This window comes from Globicephala melas, chromosome 15, assembly GCF_963455315.2.
Source record: "Globicephala melas chromosome 15, mGloMel1.2, whole genome shotgun sequence".
NCBI classification, from domain to species: domain Eukaryota; kingdom Metazoa; phylum Chordata; class Mammalia; order Artiodactyla; family Delphinidae; genus Globicephala; species Globicephala melas.
Window position 1 is genome coordinate 15,812,171 of NC_083328.1, and position 19,994 is coordinate 15,832,164.

The 19,994-nt window shown below is 54.8% G+C and overlaps 2 protein-coding genes and 1 long non-coding RNA gene across 4 annotated transcripts; 2 read left to right on the plus strand and 1 right to left on the minus strand.

The window, feature by feature from the left end:
* Window positions 1-4,971: 4,971 nt before the first annotated feature.
* Window positions 4,972-13,192, plus strand: ZNF764 (zinc finger protein 764). 2 transcript variants are annotated; one of them, XM_060284451.2, is made up of 3 exons: window positions 4,972-8,947; window positions 9,096-9,209; window positions 10,003-13,192. In XM_060284451.2, the coding sequence occupies exons 1-3, from the start codon at window positions 8,752-8,754 to the stop codon at window positions 10,917-10,919; spliced, it is 1,227 nt and encodes a 408-aa protein (XP_060140434.1). In that variant the 5' UTR covers window positions 4,972-8,751; the 3' UTR covers window positions 10,920-13,192. The 2 variants fall into 2 exon arrangements, with proteins under 2 accessions (XP_060140434.1, XP_060140435.1); XM_060284452.2 differs by having other exon boundaries at window positions 4,975-8,947; window positions 10,006-13,191.
* LOC132593453 (uncharacterized) lies at window positions 11,297-16,997 on the minus strand. The gene is made up of 2 exons (XR_009558980.1): window positions 16,401-16,997; window positions 11,297-15,721 (listed from the first exon to the last, which is right to left on the minus strand). It is a non-coding gene; the product is annotated as an uncharacterized lncRNA (long non-coding RNA).
* On the plus strand, window positions 16,330-19,574 carry ZNF768 (zinc finger protein 768). The gene is made up of 2 exons (XM_030871753.3): window positions 16,330-17,153; window positions 17,445-19,574. The coding sequence occupies exons 1-2, from the start codon at window positions 17,066-17,068 to the stop codon at window positions 19,040-19,042; spliced, it is 1,686 nt and encodes a 561-aa protein (XP_030727613.1). The 5' UTR covers window positions 16,330-17,065; the 3' UTR covers window positions 19,043-19,574.
* Window positions 19,575-19,994: the final 420 nt, after the last annotated feature.

The window sequence follows — 19,994 nt, forward strand, 5'->3', positions numbered from 1 at the left end:
ACTAAGATCCTGCAAGCTGCGGGGCAGCTAAGCCCATGCACCACAACTAGAGAGCCTGTGCACCACAAGGAAGAGCCCGCGTGCCGCAACTAAGACCTAATGAAGCCAATAAATAAATATTAAAAAAAAGAAATATTCTTAAAAAAAAAATGATGTCTTTGTCAAACAGTGTGGAGTGTGTTCCGTGGGAAGAGCCTGCACCTGAGAGATCTGTTTGGCGTTTGTCCCCAGGTAGAAGCGATCAGGAGTGGGACAAAGCTAGAAAGCAAGACTCTTTCTTGCAGTTGCTCTTGTTTGCTGACCTTGGAATTGGGAAGAAAGATACTCCTGAGAGGCTTCTGCCATAGAATTTGCATGGCTCAGTGAATGAACAACATGAGCTGTGAACAGGTAAGCAAGGGAGCCTGGGCGCTGGGCAAGGGGCAATCAGGAGTGGGAGAGTGTGAAGGTCCAGGGGTGACCAGTACTGGAGGGGGCGAGTCAAAGAGGAGGGGGAGCTGGAGAGTGGAGGAGCCACCAAGGAGGGGGGAGCAGAACCAGGCACAGTGTGTCAAGCAGAGCTGTCTCAGCACAGGGCAAGTGCTGTCTGCTCTTTCTCGTTTATCCAGTTAACAAATATCTACAGGGACTTCCCTGGTGGCACAGTGGTTAAGAATCTGCCTGCCAATGCAGGGGACATGGGTTCCATCCCGGTTCAGGAAGATCCCACATGCCGTGGAGCAACTAAGCCCGTGCGCCACAACTACTGAAGCCCGTGTGCCCTAGAGCCCGTGCACCGCAGCTACTGAACCCACATGCTGCAACTACTGAAGCCCGCGTGCCTAGAGCCCGTGCTCGCCGCAACTAGAGAAAGCCTGCACCCAGCAACGAAGACCCAACACAGCCAAAAAAAAAAAGAAAAGAAAATCCAACGAACCAAACAAAAAACAACAAGAAAATATCTACTAAGCATTTACCATGTACTAGGTACTATTCTAAGTGCCAAGGTATAGCAAGGAAAACAGACATAGGCATCCTCTTGGACCTTACATTTGGGTAGGGTGGGGAGAGACAAGTGATAAGCCGGTACATAAATAAGACAAGGTACTGTAATTGCAAATAACAAGCACTACGAAGGAACTAAAACAGAGGACATACTGGAAGTGCCTGTTGCGGGGGGATACCTAGGCCGGGCCTTGGTGAGGAGACGCTTGAGATGAGATCCAAAGGATGAGAAGGAACCAAAGGGCCGCTCAGCGTGGCCAGAAAAAAAAAAAAAAAAAAAGGAGCCAAGGGGAAGCGGGTAGGGTCACAGGATGTGGGAGTGGGGGAAGGCAGGGTTTCAGAGGCGGGGGTGGGTGGGTGCTGGGGTAGGGGGGTTGCTGGGGACAGGGTGTGGGAGAGAGGGGCTTCTAAACAGGGGCCGGCAGGTGCCAAGTTCTGAGGTAGGGATGAGTTTGGGTGAGGTGCTGAAAATGAGTTTGGAGGCAGGGGAAGGAGTGTGGGGAGTGGGAAAGGGGCAGGTCACAGAGCTCTTGCTTGCCATGATGTGAAGTTTGGATCTGATTCTAAATATACTGGGAAGCCACTGTATCATTTGTTTTTGTTTTGTGGTAAAATATATGTAAAAAAATTTACCATTTTAAATATTTTTAAGTGTTCAGTTTAGTGGCATTAACATTGCCCAACATTGCTCAACATTCACGATGTTGGGCAACCATCACCCCTATCCCTCTCCAGAACTTTTTCATCTTCCCCAACTGAAACTTTGTACCCCTTAAACAATAATGCTCTATTCCCCCTTCCCCCAGCCCCTGGCAACCACCATTCTACTTTCTGTCTTTGTGAATTTGACTACTTTAGGGATTAAACCACTAGGGGGTTTTAAGCAGAGTGTCAAGGGTCAAGGTAATCCGATTTGCATTTTAAAAACCCACTCTGGCTGCTCTGAGAGTGGACTGCAGGGGGGCGATAGAGTGGAAATGGAGAGTAGTTGAAGGGCTGGAGGTAAACACTGGAAGATGAAGGGACAGGGCCTGTCCAGGGCTGCACATGGGGGCTGGGTCATTGGAGGGGCACCAGGACCGTGATAAGGTTTCTGGCTGAGTGAGGAAGATGGAGGAGCAGTTCCTGGGGTGGACCTGGAGGTGATGACAGGGTGGACTGTGGCATCTTGGAGCTGGCAGGGAGCTCTTGGAGCTGTCTGGTCCAATGTTTGAAGCAGGGTTTGGGAAACCGAGGGTGGGAGGGGACTCTCTGGGGCACGGGGAAGAACACTTGTTCCTATCTCATGGGAATACTGTTCCACAGAATACACCCTGAGAAAGGCTGAGGCCCGGAGAGGGGAAGGGCCTGGCTTAGACCACACAGTTGAGTTAGTGGCAGAGGCAAGCCTGGAACCTAAAGCTCCCGATTTCTCAGCTGATGCTCTTGATCTTTTCACTACACCAGGCTGCAGTGCCGGATGGATGGGAAAGGCAAAGGGCTGGATGCCCAGAGATCAGGTAGGAGACCCCAGGCCTAAATCAGCAATGGCCTGAGCAAGAGCTGCTACAGGGTGCCTTTTGTGAAGCCTGTCACCCTCCTGAAGGGCAATTTCACATACCTCCCAAGCACTCGAATGATATATTTTTTTCCCCGTGACTTGACCCCTAACCACAATCCTTTTAATGCTTAGAGCACATCATTTTAATTTTTTCTCTTTACATTTAATACAACAGTATGGAATTGCATAGGTGACCAAAAGCAGTTCTTCTGACTTCCTACGTCCCTGCTTCTTGCCCTACCCCACATTACAACTGCATACCTGGCCTAAAATCCCACCTGTCTCTGGTTGCTGACATTGTGCCTTCAATAATTGGAGACATCATGGCATGGGTTCTGGAGTCAGAACCCTCACTAGCTGTGTGGCCTGGGGCAAGGTCATTCCCCTGCGCCTCAGCTTCCTGATTCAGAAGGGTACCTATCTCCGAAGTGTTGTGAGGGTTGAGTTAACAGGCAAAAGCACTTAGAACAGAGTTTGGCATGCAGTAAGTGATCGATCAAGATAAGCTAATATTATTAATGTCTTAGTCACATCACAGAACCAACTGCAGCTCTTGCATAGTCGGCCACTGTTCTGTTAGGGGAGCTTGGAAATGGAAGCATATTCAGATGGAGCATGAAAGCAAATGAGTCCTGTCATCCAGTAACTCATCTAACTTTTTTCTTTTTTTTAACATTTTATTTTGGCCACGCCCAACAGCATGTGGAACTTCCCCAACCAGGGCTCGAACCTGTGCCCCCTGAATTGGAAGGTGAAGTCTTAACCACTGGGCCATGAGGGAAGTCCCTAACCTTTTTGTTTTTAAAATAAGTTTATTTTAAAATTTTTATTTAGTTTTGGCTGCGTTGGGTCTTCGTTGCTGTGCGTGGGTTTTCTCTAGTTGCGGCAAGCTGGAGCTACACTTCGTTGCGGTACGCGGGCTTCTCATTGTCGTGGCTTCTCTTGTTGCAGAGCACAGGCTCCAGGCACCCGGGCTTCAGTAGTTGTGGCACGTGGGCTCAGAAGTTGTGGCTCGTGGGCTCTAGAGCGCAGGCTCAGTAGTTGTGGCGCACGGGCTTATTTGCTCCGCGGCATGTGGGATCTTCCTAGAACCAGGGATTGAACCCATGTCCCCTGCATTGGCAGGCGGATTCTTAAGCACTGCACCACCAGGGAAGTCCCTCGTCTAACTTTTTATACAACAATAATGACAATAACGAGAATCCAGTTTGTTTCACAATGTCAGCAGGGGCCAGTAAATTTGAAGCATTCATGTTACTTTTCTGGGAGCCTGGAGGAGGCAGCGCCAGGAGGCGGTGGAAAGGCTCGCATTAGGAGTCTGAAAACCCTGAGTCACTAATGGCCTCCTGACCTTGGGTCCTAACTGGGTTTCAGTTTCCTTCTATAAAATGACTGAACTCTAAGGGACTGAGAGGCATTCGGCCCGGTGTCCTCAGTAAGAGCTAGTAAATGTGTGGAAGTACTATAGACAAACAGACTGACTATCTCTATAAGGCACAATCACTGTAGGGATAGTTAAGAAACTATTAGAGGAATGGTGGGGGGCTGGGGGAGAGGACATTCACTGAATATTCTTATGTACCTTGTAAATGAAAAAACAAAACCCAAAAACCTGAGAAATGAATTAGTTTGCCAATAATAAAAAAATATATTTTAATGACCGGGTCACTGAGTGGGCCTTCTTGCGGGGATTGGGAAGAGGACATTTGGCCGGACAGCCCCTCCACTCCTAGCCCAGCGTCCCCGTCTCCCAAACCCCTCGCCGCCGCCAGCCCTCCCTCACCCGCGCCTGCACCCGCGCCTGCACCCGCGCCTCACCTTTCACCCACCCGACCTGAGCGCGGGCGCCGAAGCGGCTGCGGCCATCTTAACTACGGGCAACAGGCCCTTGCAAAGCCACTAGCGGAACAGTAAGAGAAGACAACTCGAGGGGGGAGTATACCAGATCATCAACGCCAGGCCGACACTGAAGCTGTTACATGCCTTTCGCTAAAGTAGAAGGACGGTAGAGTGCCACCATCTCTTCTGAGGGCTTCTTCATTTCCCGGCCCTGGGACCAACGAGTTCGCGTAACGAGCCGTTTCCCGCCATCCTAGAGTGGCCCCAACCAAAGCTACTTCCGGTCGTCTGGGCCCGGAGGGAACCACGCCCGCCCAGCACCGCAGGCCGAATCACCAGCGTCCCAACCCGGGGATATGGGGGTGAGCCCAAGACTCCGTCCCCGGCCCTGCTCTGGGCTCCCTGCGCAGGTGCCGGTGAAGGCCGGGGGGGAAGGAGCTGGGAGAAGGCTGAGGGCCACGGGCTTCGTGAAGGTGGCCCTGTATTTCTTCCCCGAGGAGTGGGGATGTCTGCGGTGGCATACCTTAACCTGACCGTGCTCGGTGAGATCCAGTGTCCCGGATCTCTGAAAAGGGAAGCGGGTGGGTGGGACGAACAGGGCCAGGTGCCTGAATCCACTGAGCCTGACTCCAACAGAGAGGGACTCTGTTTCCCGGCATCCTCGCCAGATCAGCCTAAATTCATAAGTGACCCTCTCCGGTTAGATTTCAACACTGCAAAAACTTCTAAAAAAAGTTCAGAACCTGTACCGGCCTTAAAGGCGCATGGCACACTAACCTCCACGGACTCAAACCAGATCTTTCCCTACAGACAAGCCATCTCCTTGACTGCAGCTAAGTAGAATCTTTGTTCTTTGGACATGCTTCTAGCTTAATGAGCCTTTGTTCTTGCTATTCGGCTGTGTTATACACTGACCTCCAACTCTAACACCCTTCAATGCCCTTCTCAAATGCCATCTTCAAGAAATTCCTTGGGGGGGAGGGATAAATTGGGAAATTGAGATTGACATATATACACTACTATATATAAAATAGATAACTAATAAGGACCTAGTATATAGCACAGGGAACTCTACTCAATACTCTGTAATGGCCTATATGGGAGAAGAATCTAAAAAAGAGTGGATATATGTATATGTGTAACTGATTCACTGTACACCTGAAACTAACACAACATTGGAAATCAACTATACTCTAATAAAAATTAGAAAGAAAGAAAAGAGAGAGAGGGAGGAAGGAAGGAAGAAAGAAAAAGAAAGAAAAGAAATGAAATTCCTCCTGGAGCTCTTCTGCCCTGTGCTGGAAGTCTCCTCTAAGCTGCAGCTCTGTGTCCATCTCTGTAGCCCTGAGTACAATCTGCCCAAAGGTCCTCTCTGCACCTGTGCCAGCAAAGCTCCTACCTGGTATCTCTCTTAGAGCAGGTACTTTATCTTGGTTCACCAATGTCTCTAATACCTGGAACATCTAGAACAATGCCTGGCACACGTGAGATGCCCAATACATTTTCATTAAATGCATGCGTAGGTAGTCTTAAGAACTGTTTATTGGATGATGAGGGTTCTTCCCCAGTTTTGCCAGACCCCAAACCAGCCCTCATCAAATGGGTGGAGCAGGAGACCCAGCTGTGAGGTACAGGTGCTCAGGATCCTCTGGAGGAGGAAGCCTGAGAGAAAGCCAGAAAGATGGGAAGTGGAGGTGATGTCCCAGTGTCAACTGTAAGGGAAAACGTTTGTTGAGCAAGAAACACCATCTATATGCTCTTTACTGCTGGCATTACTAATTTTCACTGACCTGAATTTATGACACCCACTGGAGATTGCAATCTTGACCTTCTCTTTCTCACTTAATTGGCTTTGAGGCATCCAAGTGGTCACATGATTAGGTCACACTGTATGAATCATCCAGACCGTAGGTTAGTGGCAGTGTGTGAATTCAAGTTTAGGATGGAGGCAGTTCATCTGTCTTCCAGGTCCCTGGTTCCTATAACAGCTGCCCTTCTGGTTGAGAGTATCTCTTCTGGTTGGCCCTGGAGTGGGTGGGAATGTCCCTGACTTGAGAGCCCTCAACTGGCCAATACAGTCTAGAAGGGGGCTTCCCGGGCTGGGTACCCATCTGAATGCTTCTGTCATTGTGAAGGTTGATTCTATTACCTGAACATACGTAGGCCTTGGAGAGTTAACAGGAAAAATGGTAAGTTTTGAATCTGCTGTTTCCCAGCACTCACTCAGAAAAATGATACGTTTGGAAGGGGTGAGCAGAAGTCTATCTGGGAGTTGTCGTGAGGCTCTGGGGTCAGAGACACTGACGTGGCCTTGGAGCCTGTGGCCAAGGCTCCCTGTAGTCAGGACTTTCCCAGGCCCTCAGTCTGTGCCCAGCTTCAACACCTGGCACTCACACCACACCCTCATCCCCACACCAAGTGCAGTCATGCTTTACCTTTACCTTCAACTTGGCCCAGTGCGCTCTGTTTTGTGTTGTTTTCTTTGACCACACCATGCAGCTTGCAGGATCCTAGTTCCCCAACCAGGGATCGAACCTGTACCCCCTGCAGTGGAAGCACAGAGACCCAACCACTGGACCTCCAGGGAAGTCCCGGCGCAGTGCACTCTGGAGAGGGACCCTTTACTTGCAGCTAGTGCAGTACCTCTCATGCTACTTGCTGACTTACACAGGCAAGCAGGCCTACTACTGTCCCCACAGTGGGAGGTGCTTCAGCCAGAGGCCACTAATAGACCCACCAGCTTGGTACCATGGCCCTCAGGGTCTGACCCAGGAGTGCAGACTCTGCTCAGGGTTCTTCTCCAGGAGAGTCCAGACCCCTCTGCGAGCTTTCAGCACTACCCAGGGCTCTTCCAGTGTGCGATAGGGATGGGCACTGACAGGTGACAAAAAGCCATTACTCTTAATGGAAATTTTCTAATTTCTTTTGTGTCCTTCAGGGGGCTTGAGAGGCTCAGAGAACTTGCTGGGGTTGAGCCCCTGGGCAACTCTGCACCCTTAGTCCTTACCCTCCACGGACCACCCTGCAACAAGCCTCTCTCCTTGGCCAGGCTGACCCCTCCCAAGTTTTAAGTCTTCCCCTTCCCTCCTGCTGAGATCAACTGTTTACTTGCCCAGCTCCCCTAGGGAGAAGCAGCCACTGGGTACAGGATGTCAGGTGGAAGCCTCAGGGGGGCCTTTGGAAGGAGGCAAACAGACAAGAGCTCCAGAGCAGACACCAGAGCTGCTGAAGATGTGAAGTGCATGTCCATGAAGTGTGTGAAATGCTGTGACTGATTTAAGTGGCCAAAGGAAAAATATCAAGGCTTCTTAGGGCAGGGTATTTATGAAGGCTTGTGGGAAGCACAGACTAGACAGTCAATAAATGTGTCCGGTGAGAGAGAGGGTTTGGAGGTAGAAATGATGGAGAGAGTTGGTGCCATTTGCTAAGACAAAGACCCCAGGAGGGGCAGGTTATGGGAAGAAAGGGATGAGTTCAGTTTGAGCCACGCAGAGTCCGAGGTGCTTGTGGGCCATCCATGCCGGGGCAAGGTGGCAGGTGGCTCTGTGATCAGGAGCTCAGGAGCCAAGCTTGAGCTAGAGGTAAAGAGATGTTCGGGAGACGTCCTGTAGGGCATGTCGGGGGAGCGTAAGCTTACAGAAAGAGGGTCCTTCCGACCTTTTTAGACCTCACCCTACTCTTCCCCAGTCGCCCCCACGATCTCCTGAAACAGAAGCTCCCATAATTTCAGGCTTATCAAGCTTCCAGTAGAGAAGGTTCTTTTACCCGCTCCATTTTTTTTTTTACCGTCAACATTGGGGGAAGCCTGCTGTCACCCAGTGATGGCCAGCGACGAAATTGAACGTCTGAATTAACAGCGCGGAGCGGCCTGGGGTCTGGGCTGGAGGTCGCTGTTCCAAACCTGGGCGGGGCCACGGCTGCGCCTCCAGCGCGACGGGCGCGGGGACCCGGCGGGGAAGCCGGGCCGCCGCGCCTCCGGGGCCGGGCGCCAAGCTCTGGGGAACGCCGCCTCCGGGCTGGTGGCAGCGCCTCCTCGGGCGCCTGTAGCCGCCGCAGCCATGTTGGCTGAGGGCTCGAAGACAAAGCCACCTGGAGACACCGGGGCGGCGTCATCTGGGCACGATGGCGCGGGAGCGAAGTTCGCGGGGCCGCGTTGCCGCCATCTCTTAGGAAGGCATCTTCCAGTTCTGGTTCTCGGTGCACCTTCAGCCACCCGCTCTTAGTGTTCAGCCTTCCCCGTGGGCCCTCGAGGGGCCGTCCCTGGTCTCCCGGCCTCACGACGGCGCCCCGACCCTCGGGCCGGGCCACGGAGCGTTCTGGATCGCGGAGGCTCCGCGGACCCCGGCGGGTAGGGTTGGCGCTGGCCCGCCGCCGGGGTGGCACTTACGATGGCGCCGCCCCCGGCCCCGCTCCCCGCGCGGGAACCTAACGGGGCCGGGCGCCAGTGGGGGACACCCGAGTCCCTGAGCTTCGCGGACGTGGCCGTATACTTCTCCCCGGAGGAGTGGGGGTGTCTGCGGCCCGCGCAGAGGGCCCTGTACCGGGACGTGATGCGGGAGACCTACGGCCACCTGGGCGCGCTCGGTGAGGCTCCACCTGCTCGCCTGCGCCCACAACCCCGTCCACCCCGCCCAACCTCTGGGTCCTGCACGTGGAGTGGGAGGCCCCAGAAAGTCGCGACCCTGGGCGGCGGCTTCCCCCGCAGCGTGGGCTTTGCGTTCTTCTCCCCTAGGCTTCCGAGGCACCAAGCCAGCCCTCATCTCCTGGGTGGAGGAAGAGGCCGAACTGTGGGGTCCAGATGCCCGGGATCCTGAGACGGGAGAGTGTCTTAGAGAAGCAGACACAGGTGAAGTAGTGGGTACTTTGTCCCGTGGGGACTTCCTCTGGGTCTGACCCATCCTGCTACCCTCTGCCAACTCCTTACCTGCTCATCAGTTTCCTCCCTGAATTGCTTTCCCAGCTAAGGTTGTTATGCCTGGTCCCTGCCTAGCTCTGGATTCAGCCTAGAAAGGGGCTGTGAGTGTGACCCAGGCATACCTGCCTCTCCACTCCCAGCTCCGCGGTATCTGAGCCCCTCACATCTAGTTGGTCTCTAAGCTCCTTGGAGCTCCGCGTCACCTCGTCTGCTGTTTGCCTGCTCTCTAGCTCCTCTGCCACCTCCTCTGTTTTAGTTTACTTCCTTTTTGTTGTATTTTTGTAGCAGCCTCCTTTCTCTTGGCTTGCACGGCTTTCTTCCTCCACTTATCCTGTCCACCTGTTGCACAGTGCCCAGCCCCTCTGAACTTGTCAATGCCAGTCACCTTCATGCCTCTCTTTGTGCTGCATCCTTACCATCCACTCATCCTCCGTGATCAAGCTAAATTGTTATCCCTCTGACCTTCATTTCCCCAGCCCTGAGGTAGAATGTACTGTGCCTCTGTTCCTTCCCTCTCTCTCCGTCTCTGCAGCTTTTCTTACCATCCTGTGCAGCTGAGGAAAATGTGTCACTCCTAGCTTCCCTGCCTGTACCAAGCTGAGGCCCAGAGGCAGCTGTGGGTCCAGAAGGTGCTTGTATCTAAGAGGCTTCTCTGTCCCCATGTGGGCTGTGGGAATCAGGGACCAGGATAAGCCAGGGTCTGAGCTCTCCCCTTATCTCCCAGCAGGTTCCAGAGACAAGGAAGAGAAAGGACAAAGAGAAGGGACCGAGGCACTGGGGAAGATCCTTTCTGTGGATGCTCAGCCTCCCGGGCTGACGGCTCTCAAACCCTTTTCTGCTGGGTTTTCTTATGGTTGGGAGCAGCCATCGAAGGTGCCTCGCCGGGGTCGCCCACCACTCTGTGCCCATCCCCCGGTCCCCAGGGCAGACCAGAGGCACGGTTGCTACATGTGCGGGAAGAGTTTCGCTTGGCGGTCCACCCTGGTGGAGCATCTGTACACCCACACGGGCGAGAAGCCCTTCAGTTGCCCTGACTGTGGCAAGGGCTTCAGCCAGGCCTCCTCTCTGAGCAAGCACCGGGCCATCCACCGAGGGGAGCGGCCCCACCGCTGCCCAGACTGTGACCGGGCCTTCACCCAGCGCTCCGCCCTCACCACCCACCTCCGGGTCCACACGGGCGAGAAGCCCTACAGCTGTGCTGACTGCGGCCGCTGCTTCAGCCAGAGCTCCGCCCTGTACCAGCACCAGCGGGTCCATAGCGGCGAGACCCCCTTCCCGTGCCCCGACTGTGGCCGCGCCTTCGCCCACGCCTCAGACCTCCGGCGCCACGTGCGCACCCACACGGGCGAGAAGCCCTATCCATGCCCAGATTGCGGGCGCTGCTTCCGGCAGAGCTCCGAGATGGCAGCCCACCGGCGCACCCACAGTGGCGAGCGCCCCTACGCCTGCCCGCAATGCGGCAGGTGCTTCGGCCAGAAGTCAGCCATGGCCAAGCACCAGTGGGTCCATCGGCCCGGGGCGGGGCGGCGCAGGGGCCGGGGTGCCAGTGGGTTGCCTGTACCCCTGGCCTCTGGCCGAGGGGACCTGGACCCACCCGTGGGCTTCCAGCACTACCCAGAGATATTCCAGGAGTGTGGGTGATGGCCTCAACAGTGACAAGGCAAAGGGTGAAGATCTAGACATCGTTTGAGGCCCAGGGTGGCCTCAGGGGCCTGAAACTCTGGCAGCCCCGGGGAGGCCACAGAATTCCCAGCCAGAGTTGGACCTGGGGGAGGAGGACTGTTTCATCTTAGGCCCTCACGAGCTTCATCTGCTGATACCTTGTTCCCTACTGTCCCAGACTCTAGAAGCCCCCTTTGCTGAGTTAGGGCTGAGGTTAGAACCCCCACTAGACTTTCACTGTGGGGAAGAAAAGGCTGTTTCTAAGAGGATTGAGGTGGAGAACTTTGTTTTACCCACTGACTTTACTGCAGAAGTTAAAAACTGATGGCTGGGTACTGAATGTGGTCTGTAGCAGCCTTTAATTTTTTTTTTTTAGCCCAGCCAGCATTTTTAAATGTTATGAATTATTGGTTAAGATTTAAAAATCAGGATATTTCACACAGAAAACCAGGTTTCTGGCCTCTCTTGAAAAATCCGAAGATTTGGCAACTCCACCTGAGCTCCCACAAAACCACAATTGGTGAGAGCTGAGGGGCAGTTGTCCCTTTGGATGGAGACCAGGCTCTCCAGTTCAGCATGCCTGCCACTCCTTGTCACCTCCTGTCCAGTGTCAGCTGGCACTCATCATGGCTCGCCAACATCTCTGGCAAAGCAGGCCCTCTCCATCTGGCATTTTTCTACTCATTTACATGACCTGTTGGGTTCCTGTAGTCATTTGAGTTTGCAAACTGTAGTCTACAGCATTCAATTGTTCTTGAATCAGGGATTCAGGTAGAGAGCATATTTGTAAAAGGGTGGCAGGAGAGAAGTAAAAGGAGGCTTTATGTTAGATCTTGGCTCGTATTGCATTTTATGGTTTACAAAGTACTGTCTTGTCCAACTCATTTCACCCTCATAATTGCATATGGAAGGAAGCATCTTGCTTGGAGAGGACAGCCCATCAGGAAGAGGCAGTCAGGACTGAATGTTTTGCCCCAAATGGAGTGGTGTCTCCACCTCAGCACCACTCAGCTGACCTGCACTTCCTGTTTTTGAAGGGCAGGGGCCTGAGAGACCCCTCTAGTACTCCATGGGCCTCCCTCGGAGAGCCCTATGGCTCAGGCTTTGCTATTCTAGGCCCAGCCAGGAGGGCCTCATCACATTTTTGAACTGGAAGAGATCTTAGCTTTTCCATCCTTTTGCATCTGGGGACACTGAGACTGGGGAAAGCTGAGCAACCTGTCCAAGGTCACACACAGAGTGAGATGCTAGGATTCTTTGTTTCCTGCTGTCTTTACCATACCACTCCTGTGTTCCTTGTCAGTGTCTCAGCCAGGGTTCTGGAAGCATCTCCCCCCTCCCTGAGATGACACCCAGGCACTGACCTAGACTAGGGACAGAGCAGCCCAGTGTTAGTGAAGCCCAGGTACAAGATGAGTGACAAAACAGCCACATAGCCAACAAGGCAAGGGAGAAAGCAGCCTTAGATGAGAGTTCCAGGGCCAACAAAAGCAAAGCTCGCATCTTCACTCTCTTCAGGACCTCCATCACCAGCAAAGGGGGACAAGGCCAGGAACATTTGGGGTTAGTAGCCAGAGGGAACTGTACTATTCTATATTCCCAAGCTCTGCACAGAATCCCTCCCCCATCACCCTGTGACTCCATCATCCATCTACCACTCATTCCTTTGTGGTCAGAGTCCAGCCTTGTCCAGGTGATGGAAGCAGCCAGCCATGTGCAGACCCTTTCTTGCCTCTGGTCAGGATGACCCTTCCCCTCAAGTAGAAGTAGCAAAGACTTATGTCCTCGGTGGCCTGTGTGCACTTCCCTTCTGAGAACTCAGCCCTGTGTCTGGCCTTAGGAAGAAACCAGATTTGTCAACCTAAAGAAACTTCTATAGGAAGAGGTACAAAACTTGGGGAAAAGACACTTCAGGTAAAGTGATGGACTGACTTGATTCCAACCTAATCTTCCAATCTGACCCCACCAAGATCTCTCTTATACTAAACTTCACCAGGAGGATTGGCTCATATGCCACCTGTCACAGGGGGAATGTGGGAGTAAGGAGAGGCACCTTGGCAGTAGTAGCTACCTTTGTGCCAGCTTTTATTCCCCTAGAGAAGCCAGTGTCCAACCCATCCTTCCCCTGCCCCTCAGCACTGCCTGGGGGAAACTCAGCCTGCAATACCACTTCTCAGGTCAGCCTCAAAGCCAGATCTGGACCCTGTCTGAGCTTGCCAATTAAAGGTATAATTACTACTTTCTCTGAGTGCGCTTAAGTTTTCAAGACTTGCGTAGGGCCCCCAAACCAGAACCAACTCCTCTGCTTCCTGCCCTCGTGACCCAATTTCCCCCTCACTTAATATTTGAGTATCATGGAACGCTTAAGCCTCAGCCTCACCCCCTTCTTGGCTCCTCACTCCTTGGCACGGATACTTCCCCTAAAGGTAAGGCTCCCTTTTCTCTCCACTACCACAGGTTTTTGAGGCTCAGCCCTTGAAGCAATTTAAGCCAGGAAGAGGGTTTTCCTAGGGCTTCATTGGTGCATCAGGAGAAATGCTTGTCTGCATCAGTGAAAACATGAGCCCCATCCACATGGCCAGAGTGAGAGGTCAAGGCCATGACCACATGCCCCTTCCTAGTTTGTCCAAGCCATGTAAAGGATAAGTATTGATCTGAGCTCCAAAGACCCCTAAATTTGGGGGGAATATTTGTTTATGTGTATCTTTCTAGGAACAGTGCATGCAAAGACGTTTATGACTCAGAAGCTAAAACCTGCTCTAGGCCAATATTTTTCAAAGTAAGGCCTTTCTGCCACAGAATCACATGCAGTTATCTCTTCAAAATGCAGCTAGCTCCCTGGGCCTGTCCCTAGTTTATTGTATCTCCAGCAATGGAATCTTATGGCTGCTAAAGTTTGAGAGAACCACTGCTCTGAACGTAAAAATGTTATTTTCTAGCTGTTCTTAGCGTTAGAAGAGTAGGGGTTGGTGTCAGGGCCTGTTCCAAATGTGTCAGGCCAGCTGATGACTTCGCCATACACAAAGACTCCCATTTCCTTTGTTCTTCGCAAAGGGGCCTGTGTCATGATTGGTCTCTTTCTGGGTACCTCAAAGCTTCTTGAATATACCTGGGCATCTCTTGTAGCATCTGACAGAAGCCCTCTTAGAGGGCTTGTCCTTTGCATGCAGGGAGGAAGCAGATCACACAGAAGCCCCTCTCACACAGAGCCTTTGTCAGGACTCTCTTGGGTGTGGGCCAAGTTGGTTGGACCATGAACTGTGGCTGCACACTGCCCCAGTGCTGCTGCACATTGAGGGATGATGCTGTGGACAAAGTGGCTGCCCAACTCAGGACATGCACTTGGTCAAGTTGGAACCCTCATCAGAGTCTTCCCTGTGCTTAGAGCCTATCCCTGCTATGGGCATGCGGCCGGCAGAGGCTGGCTGCCTCTCGAAGGTCCATTGCATAGAGAGGATAGGTGCTGGAGGAGGCTGCCTGGAAGTCAGCCAGGTACTAGTGAGACTGAATTTCCACATGGAAATACTGGTGCCAGAGCAGACTGAAGCCCTGGCCCAACTTCTGCTATTCGTGGGGCTTGTGGCCCACGCTATGAAGAGTGCAGGCAGGGACCATGTCAGAGCTGGGGCTGGAGGACTCGCCACATACTTTGCAGGGGACGGCTGCTCTCCTGTGGGAATTTTCTGGTGGGTAAGCAGGTAGGAGGTCAGAGAAAAGTGTCTCATGAAGGAGACTTTTGTCTCTCATTTGTGTGCTTTGGGGATGACCAGGAGGTGGCCCAGGTCCAGCTCTTCCCATAATCACTGCACTTGTAGGGTGTTCTGCCTGTGTGGGCCCTCTAGCGCTGGACCCTGTGAGCCATTCTTCATGAAGGTTTTAGGACAGACAGTGGGATGGGAGAGAGGCATGGAGCTGGAAGCTGATCCTCTGGAGGGCAGAAAAAGACTCCTGCTTTATTTGTAGGAAGGTATCTCTATCTGTGATTCTGTCTGTAAGCCTCTACTGAGAACTGAGATCGCGTCTCTCCAGCCTTTTCTCCTTTGGAATTCTCCAAATTCTTGTTCTCATCTCCTTTCAGGAGAATGGAAGATGCCATCTTTCCTCCTAAGTAGTTTCCTCCTTTCCTTTGTCTGGTAAGGCAACAAGAAAACACAATCTATGGTTCCTGCATCACTCCCACAGAGAGAATTTGGTTCATTAATTGTCAAGAACACTACCAGGGCTTCCCTGGTGGCGCAGTGGTTGAGAGTCCACCTGCCGATGCAGGGGACACGGCTTCGTGCCCCGGTCCGGGAGGATCACACATGCCGCGGAGCGGCGGGACCCGTGAGCCATGGTCGCTGGGCCTGCGCGTCCGGAGCCTGTGCTCCGCAACGGGAGAGGCCACAACAGTAAGAGGCCCGCGTACCGGGAAAAAAAAGAAGAAAGAACACTACCAACTAGTTTCAGCAGCAAGGGTAGTAGAAGGACAAGAACTGGATCCTATTAAATTGTCTTTCCAGGGTCACTTTTCCTTTGATTCAAAGCTGCACCTAGGGCAGTGTTTCTCAGGTTCCCTTCCTCTACAAGCCTCTATCCAAGTCAGACAGGACTGGAGAGTGGTTCTCTCCTATCCACTTCCACTCCTGAGAAAATCCAGGAACCAGGGACAAAGGCTCCAAGGGATTGAGTTAAACTCAGTCTTTGGGGAAGGTGGAGGGGAGAGGCAGGGTAACAGAAGAGGAAACAACCTTCTTTCTGCGGCAGGATCCCCCCCGACTGGCCACTTCGGCACCTGGAACCTGTGGGAAGAAGGAAAGTGCTGGGAAAGAGAGTGCGAGAAGAGACTGGGGAGTCAAGGGTGTCTTCCTCAGATGCCTTGTCTTTCATTCTTCAGAAAGATAAAACCTAATGAAGGGTAAATGAGGGCGGGAAAATGTCTGAAAGCACAGGCTCGACAAGAAGGGAGACGCCAGGAACGTCCCTCCCACTCCTCCCGCTAGCACTTCTGAAGCACAGAAGAGGTGGAACCGGCCTGCGCACCCTGCAACCAATCAGAAAGGTGCCTCGCGTTCCCTGGCGACCATTAACGCCTAGCAGTTGGTGTAGTGGGAGGAGGCGGGACGGTGAAAGCACGCGCTACACCGACCAATCGGTGAGTTCCCTGGGAGGGAGGGGCGGTGCCTCTGGAAACTGGAGGTAGGCCTGTTTCCTTGGCAACGATCCTAGCCCGCCCAGAAGGGGGAAGGGTGAGATTAGGAGAAACAGCGAGCGGAGGGGGCCAGGAGGACTGGGGGTGGGCGCGCCGGTGTGGGGGAGTGGAGTTCGAGGTGGGGGGTTCGAGACTCAGGAGCCTCGATGAGCCTAAGGGGCGGGGTGGGGTCCCGAGGCGCGGCCAGAGCTGACCCCAAGGCCCGGGAGGGGAGGGGAGCTAGACACCGCCCCCGCTGGCACCGGGAAGCGTCGCTCCTTCTCGCTGACCTTGGTCTCGCTTGTTGCCTCGCCCTTGGCCACAGGCACTGACGGACGCAGGGCCGGGAGACGGACGTATAGGCCCCCGGGAGGACAGGACCTAGGACATAGGCATACAAACTGTCCCAGCTTCTCCCGCCGGCTCCAGGGCGCCCAGTCCTCGCCTACCTCGACGCCGGGGCCATCCAGCCCAGGGTTAATGCCAACGAGTTTCCACCTCCAGTCGCTCCTAGAGAGGCCGCGGCGCTAGCCAGCGGGGGAAACTGGCCGCGGACGGACACTTCCTGTGCGGAGGGAGGGGGACGGCCAGCCGCAGCCCACCCGGGGGCTGGGAGGCCAGACGTCGGGGTCCCGGGCGGGGAGCGGTATCCGGGGGCGGCAAGGGGAGTTGTGAAGTCTCTCATCTCCGAGGTCACGACGTGTGGGGGCCTGTGAGGACCCCAGGGCAAGCCGAGACCTTGTGGGTGGGGGCGGGGCCGCGGATAGGGGAGGGGCCCAGCGGGCCGGAGAGGCCCAGGGTCAAGACGTCCGGCCTCAGGGGCCGGGGCTGGACAGCCGGGTCCCCTGGGTGGCGCTAAGCGGGCGGGCGGCGAGGGCCCGGGTCTCGGGGCACTCAGACCGGGTCGCAGGATCGTCCGCCATCGCCACTGCCGCCGCACTGGGAGCCGGCGGGGATGGAACGGGAGGCGTCGCCGTGGGGCCTCGAGCCCCGGGATGTGCAAAGTCCTGACGAAATGGGGAGCCCCGAAGGGTCTCTCAAAGGTGAGGGAGGGAGCGCCCCTCCGAGGAGCGTGACTGGGAGCGGGAGAGGGGGTTGTAGTGGGTGGGAGGGGAAGAGAGCCGGGGGCTTGGACACCTGGGACTTGGAGGGGGCGGGGGCGGGGACCCGGTGTCCTGGGTTTGCTGAGGGGGAGGTGAGAATTTCAGCACTTGCCCGAGGGCCAGCGACCCTGCTTGAGGAGGAGGGAAAGGTTTGTGGCAACTAATGGTGGGACCCAGTGACCTTCCAGGCCCCACACAATCTGGGTTTTCTGTAATTCTCTGATCCTGCAGGCAACATGAGTGAGAATGAGGAAGAGGAAATTTCTCAGCAAGAAGGCACTGGGGACTATGAGGTGGAAGAGATACCTTTTGGGCTTGAACCCCAGAGCCCTGGGTTTGGGCTACAAAGCCCAGAGTTTGAACCCCAAAGCCCCAGGTTTGAGCCTGAGAGTCCAGGTTTTGAGTCCCGAAGCCCTGGTTTTGTACCCCCAAGCCCTGAGTTTGCACCCAGAAGCCCTGAATCAGATTCTCAGAGCCCTGAGTTTGAACCCCAAAGCCCTAGGTATGAGCCCCAAAGCCCTGGATATGAACCCAAGAGCCCTGGATATGAACCCCGGAGCCCTGGGTATGAACCCCGGAGCCCTGGATATGAATCTCAGAGCTCCAGGTATGAATCCCAGAGCCAGGAGTATGAACCGCAGAACCCTGGATTTGAACCCCAGAATCCTGAGTTCAAAACCCAGAGCCCTGAATTTGAAGCTCAAAGTTCCAAATTCCAGGAAGGTGCAGAGATTCTTCTGAATCCTGAGGAAAAGAATCCCTTGAGCATCCCCTTGGGAGTCCACCCTTTGGACTCTTTCACCCAGGGGTTTGGGGAGCAACCCACTGGGGGCCTGCCCCTAGGGCCCCCTTTTGAGATGCCCACAGGGGCCCTGCTGGCTACACCCCAGTTTGAGATGCTCCAGAATCCCCTGGGCCTGACGGGGACCCTTCGTGGTCCAGGCCGACGGGGTGGCCGGGCCAGGGGTGGGCAGGGCCCGAGGCCTAACATCTGCGGCATCTGTGGGAAGAGTTTTGGGCGGGGCTCCACCCTGATCCAGCACCAGCGCATCCACACAGGTGAAAAACCCTATAAATGTGAGGTCTGTAGCAAGGCCTTCTCCCAGAGCTCTGACCTCATCAAACACCAGCGCACGCACACGGGCGAGCGGCCCTACAAGTGTCCCCGTTGCGGCAAGGCCTTCGCTGACAGCTCTTACCTGCTTCGCCACCAGCGCACGCACTCTGGTCAGAAGCCCTACAAGTGCCCACACTGCGGCAAGGCCTTCGGCGACAGCTCCTACCTCCTGCGGCACCAGCGCACCCACAGCCATGAGCGGCCCTACAGCTGCCCCGAGTGTGGCAAGTGCTACAGCCAGAACTCATCCCTGCGTAGTCACCAGAGGGTGCACACCGGGCAGAGGCCCTTCAGCTGTGGCATCTGTGGCAAGAGCTTCTCCCAGCGCTCGGCGCTTATCCCCCACGCCCGCAGCCATGCCCGCGAGAAGCCCTTCAAGTGCCCTGAGTGCGGCAAGCGCTTTGGCCAGAGCTCGGTGCTGGCCATCCACGCCCGTACCCACCTGCCGGGTCGCACCTACAGCTGCCCCGACTGCGGCAAGACCTTCAATCGCTCCTCCACGCTGATTCAGCACCAGCGCTCCCACACGGGCGAGCGGCCCTACAGGTGCGCCGTGTGTGGCAAGGGCTTCTGCCGCTCCTCCACGCTGTTGCAGCATCACCGGGTCCACAGCGGGGAGCGGCCCTACAAGTGCGATGACTGTGGAAAGGCCTTCTCTCAGAGCTCCGACCTCATCCGCCACCAGCGGACCCACGCGGCCGGCCGGCGCTGACCTGGGGCCGGCGCTGACCGGCGCTGACCCGTCGGGGTGGGGAGGTGGTGGGCAGAAGAGAAGGGGACAGGGAGCTAGAGAAACCTTGAGAGAGAATAGGGGAAACGCTGGAGGAGGGAGGAGTCGAGGGTTCTAGGAGGAGAGGGGGCCTGGATGGAGGAAGCGACATGACACGGAGACTTATGGGAAATGGGCTATGAAGAGGGGTTGGAGGGAGGCCAAGCTGGCAGCCGGAGGCTCTGGGAGAGATCCAGAAAGAGGTCAGCAGAGAGCTGGCCTCAGCAGCAGCATGCCCCTTGGTGGAAGCCTGGCTTGGCAAAGTGCTAGGTGGGGGTGGGGGGAGGGGGTTTGGGTTACTTAATTAGAATGGGTAGCTTAGATTGGTAGCTACTGAGACCCTCGTTGAGTCAGGAAGGGGTGAGGGTAGGCGGGGCGGGGAGTGGGGCCCCGAAGCTTGGCCTGGCTTCTGAGTGCAAACCCCAGCCTCCCTTGTCTTCCTCAGGCTTTGGAGCCCCTGAATTTGAGTTCAATAAAAACCTTTATGTGGTAAAAGAGACTCGTCCTTAAAATGTGTGCACGAATAGTGCCCCGGGCAGTGGGAGGTACTAGGTCATCACTACAGCCAGTGAAGCTGTAAGCCCTTGTCTGGGAAGTGCTTTTATATTAAGTGTTTCACTTGAATCTTATAAACTGAGGCTCAGGAGACATGACTTACCCATATCTGTGCAAGTTCACGTCCTGTGCTTTGAATGCTGCACAAACACAAAGGGAGTCCAGTGTAGGTGTGAGAAAACCCTCAGCCTTGTGGAGGTCCCTATTCCCAAACACGGAGGGTCTGTCCTTGGGCCAGAAAACAGACCCTGATTCTCATATCCAGACCTAGTGCCTGCGTTCCAGCTCTCTCAGGCTCCCAGCAGCCAGCTGGGCTGTCCCCTCCCCGCTGCCAGCTGGA

Excerpts from the sequence above, each read along its gene's own strand:
- ZNF764 (XM_060284451.2), top strand. The coding sequence starts at position 8,752 with ATGGCGCCGCCCCCGGCCCCGCTCCCCGCGCGGGAACCTAACGGGGCC. Across the intron at positions 8,948-9,095 it reads CGGCCACCTGGGCGCGCTCG|GCTTCCGAGGCACCAAGCCA; the intron begins GTGAGGCTCCAC and ends CTTCTCCCCTAG. Across the intron at positions 9,210-10,002 it reads TCTTAGAGAAGCAGACACAG|CAGGTTCCAGAGACAAGGAA; the intron begins GTGAAGTAGTGG and ends CTTATCTCCCAG.
- ZNF768 (XM_030871753.3), top strand. The coding sequence starts at position 17,066 with ATGGAACGGGAGGCGTCGCCGTGGGGCCTCGAGCCCCGGGATGTGCAA. Across the intron at positions 17,154-17,444 it reads CCCCGAAGGGTCTCTCAAAG|GCAACATGAGTGAGAATGAG; the intron begins GTGAGGGAGGGA and ends CTGATCCTGCAG.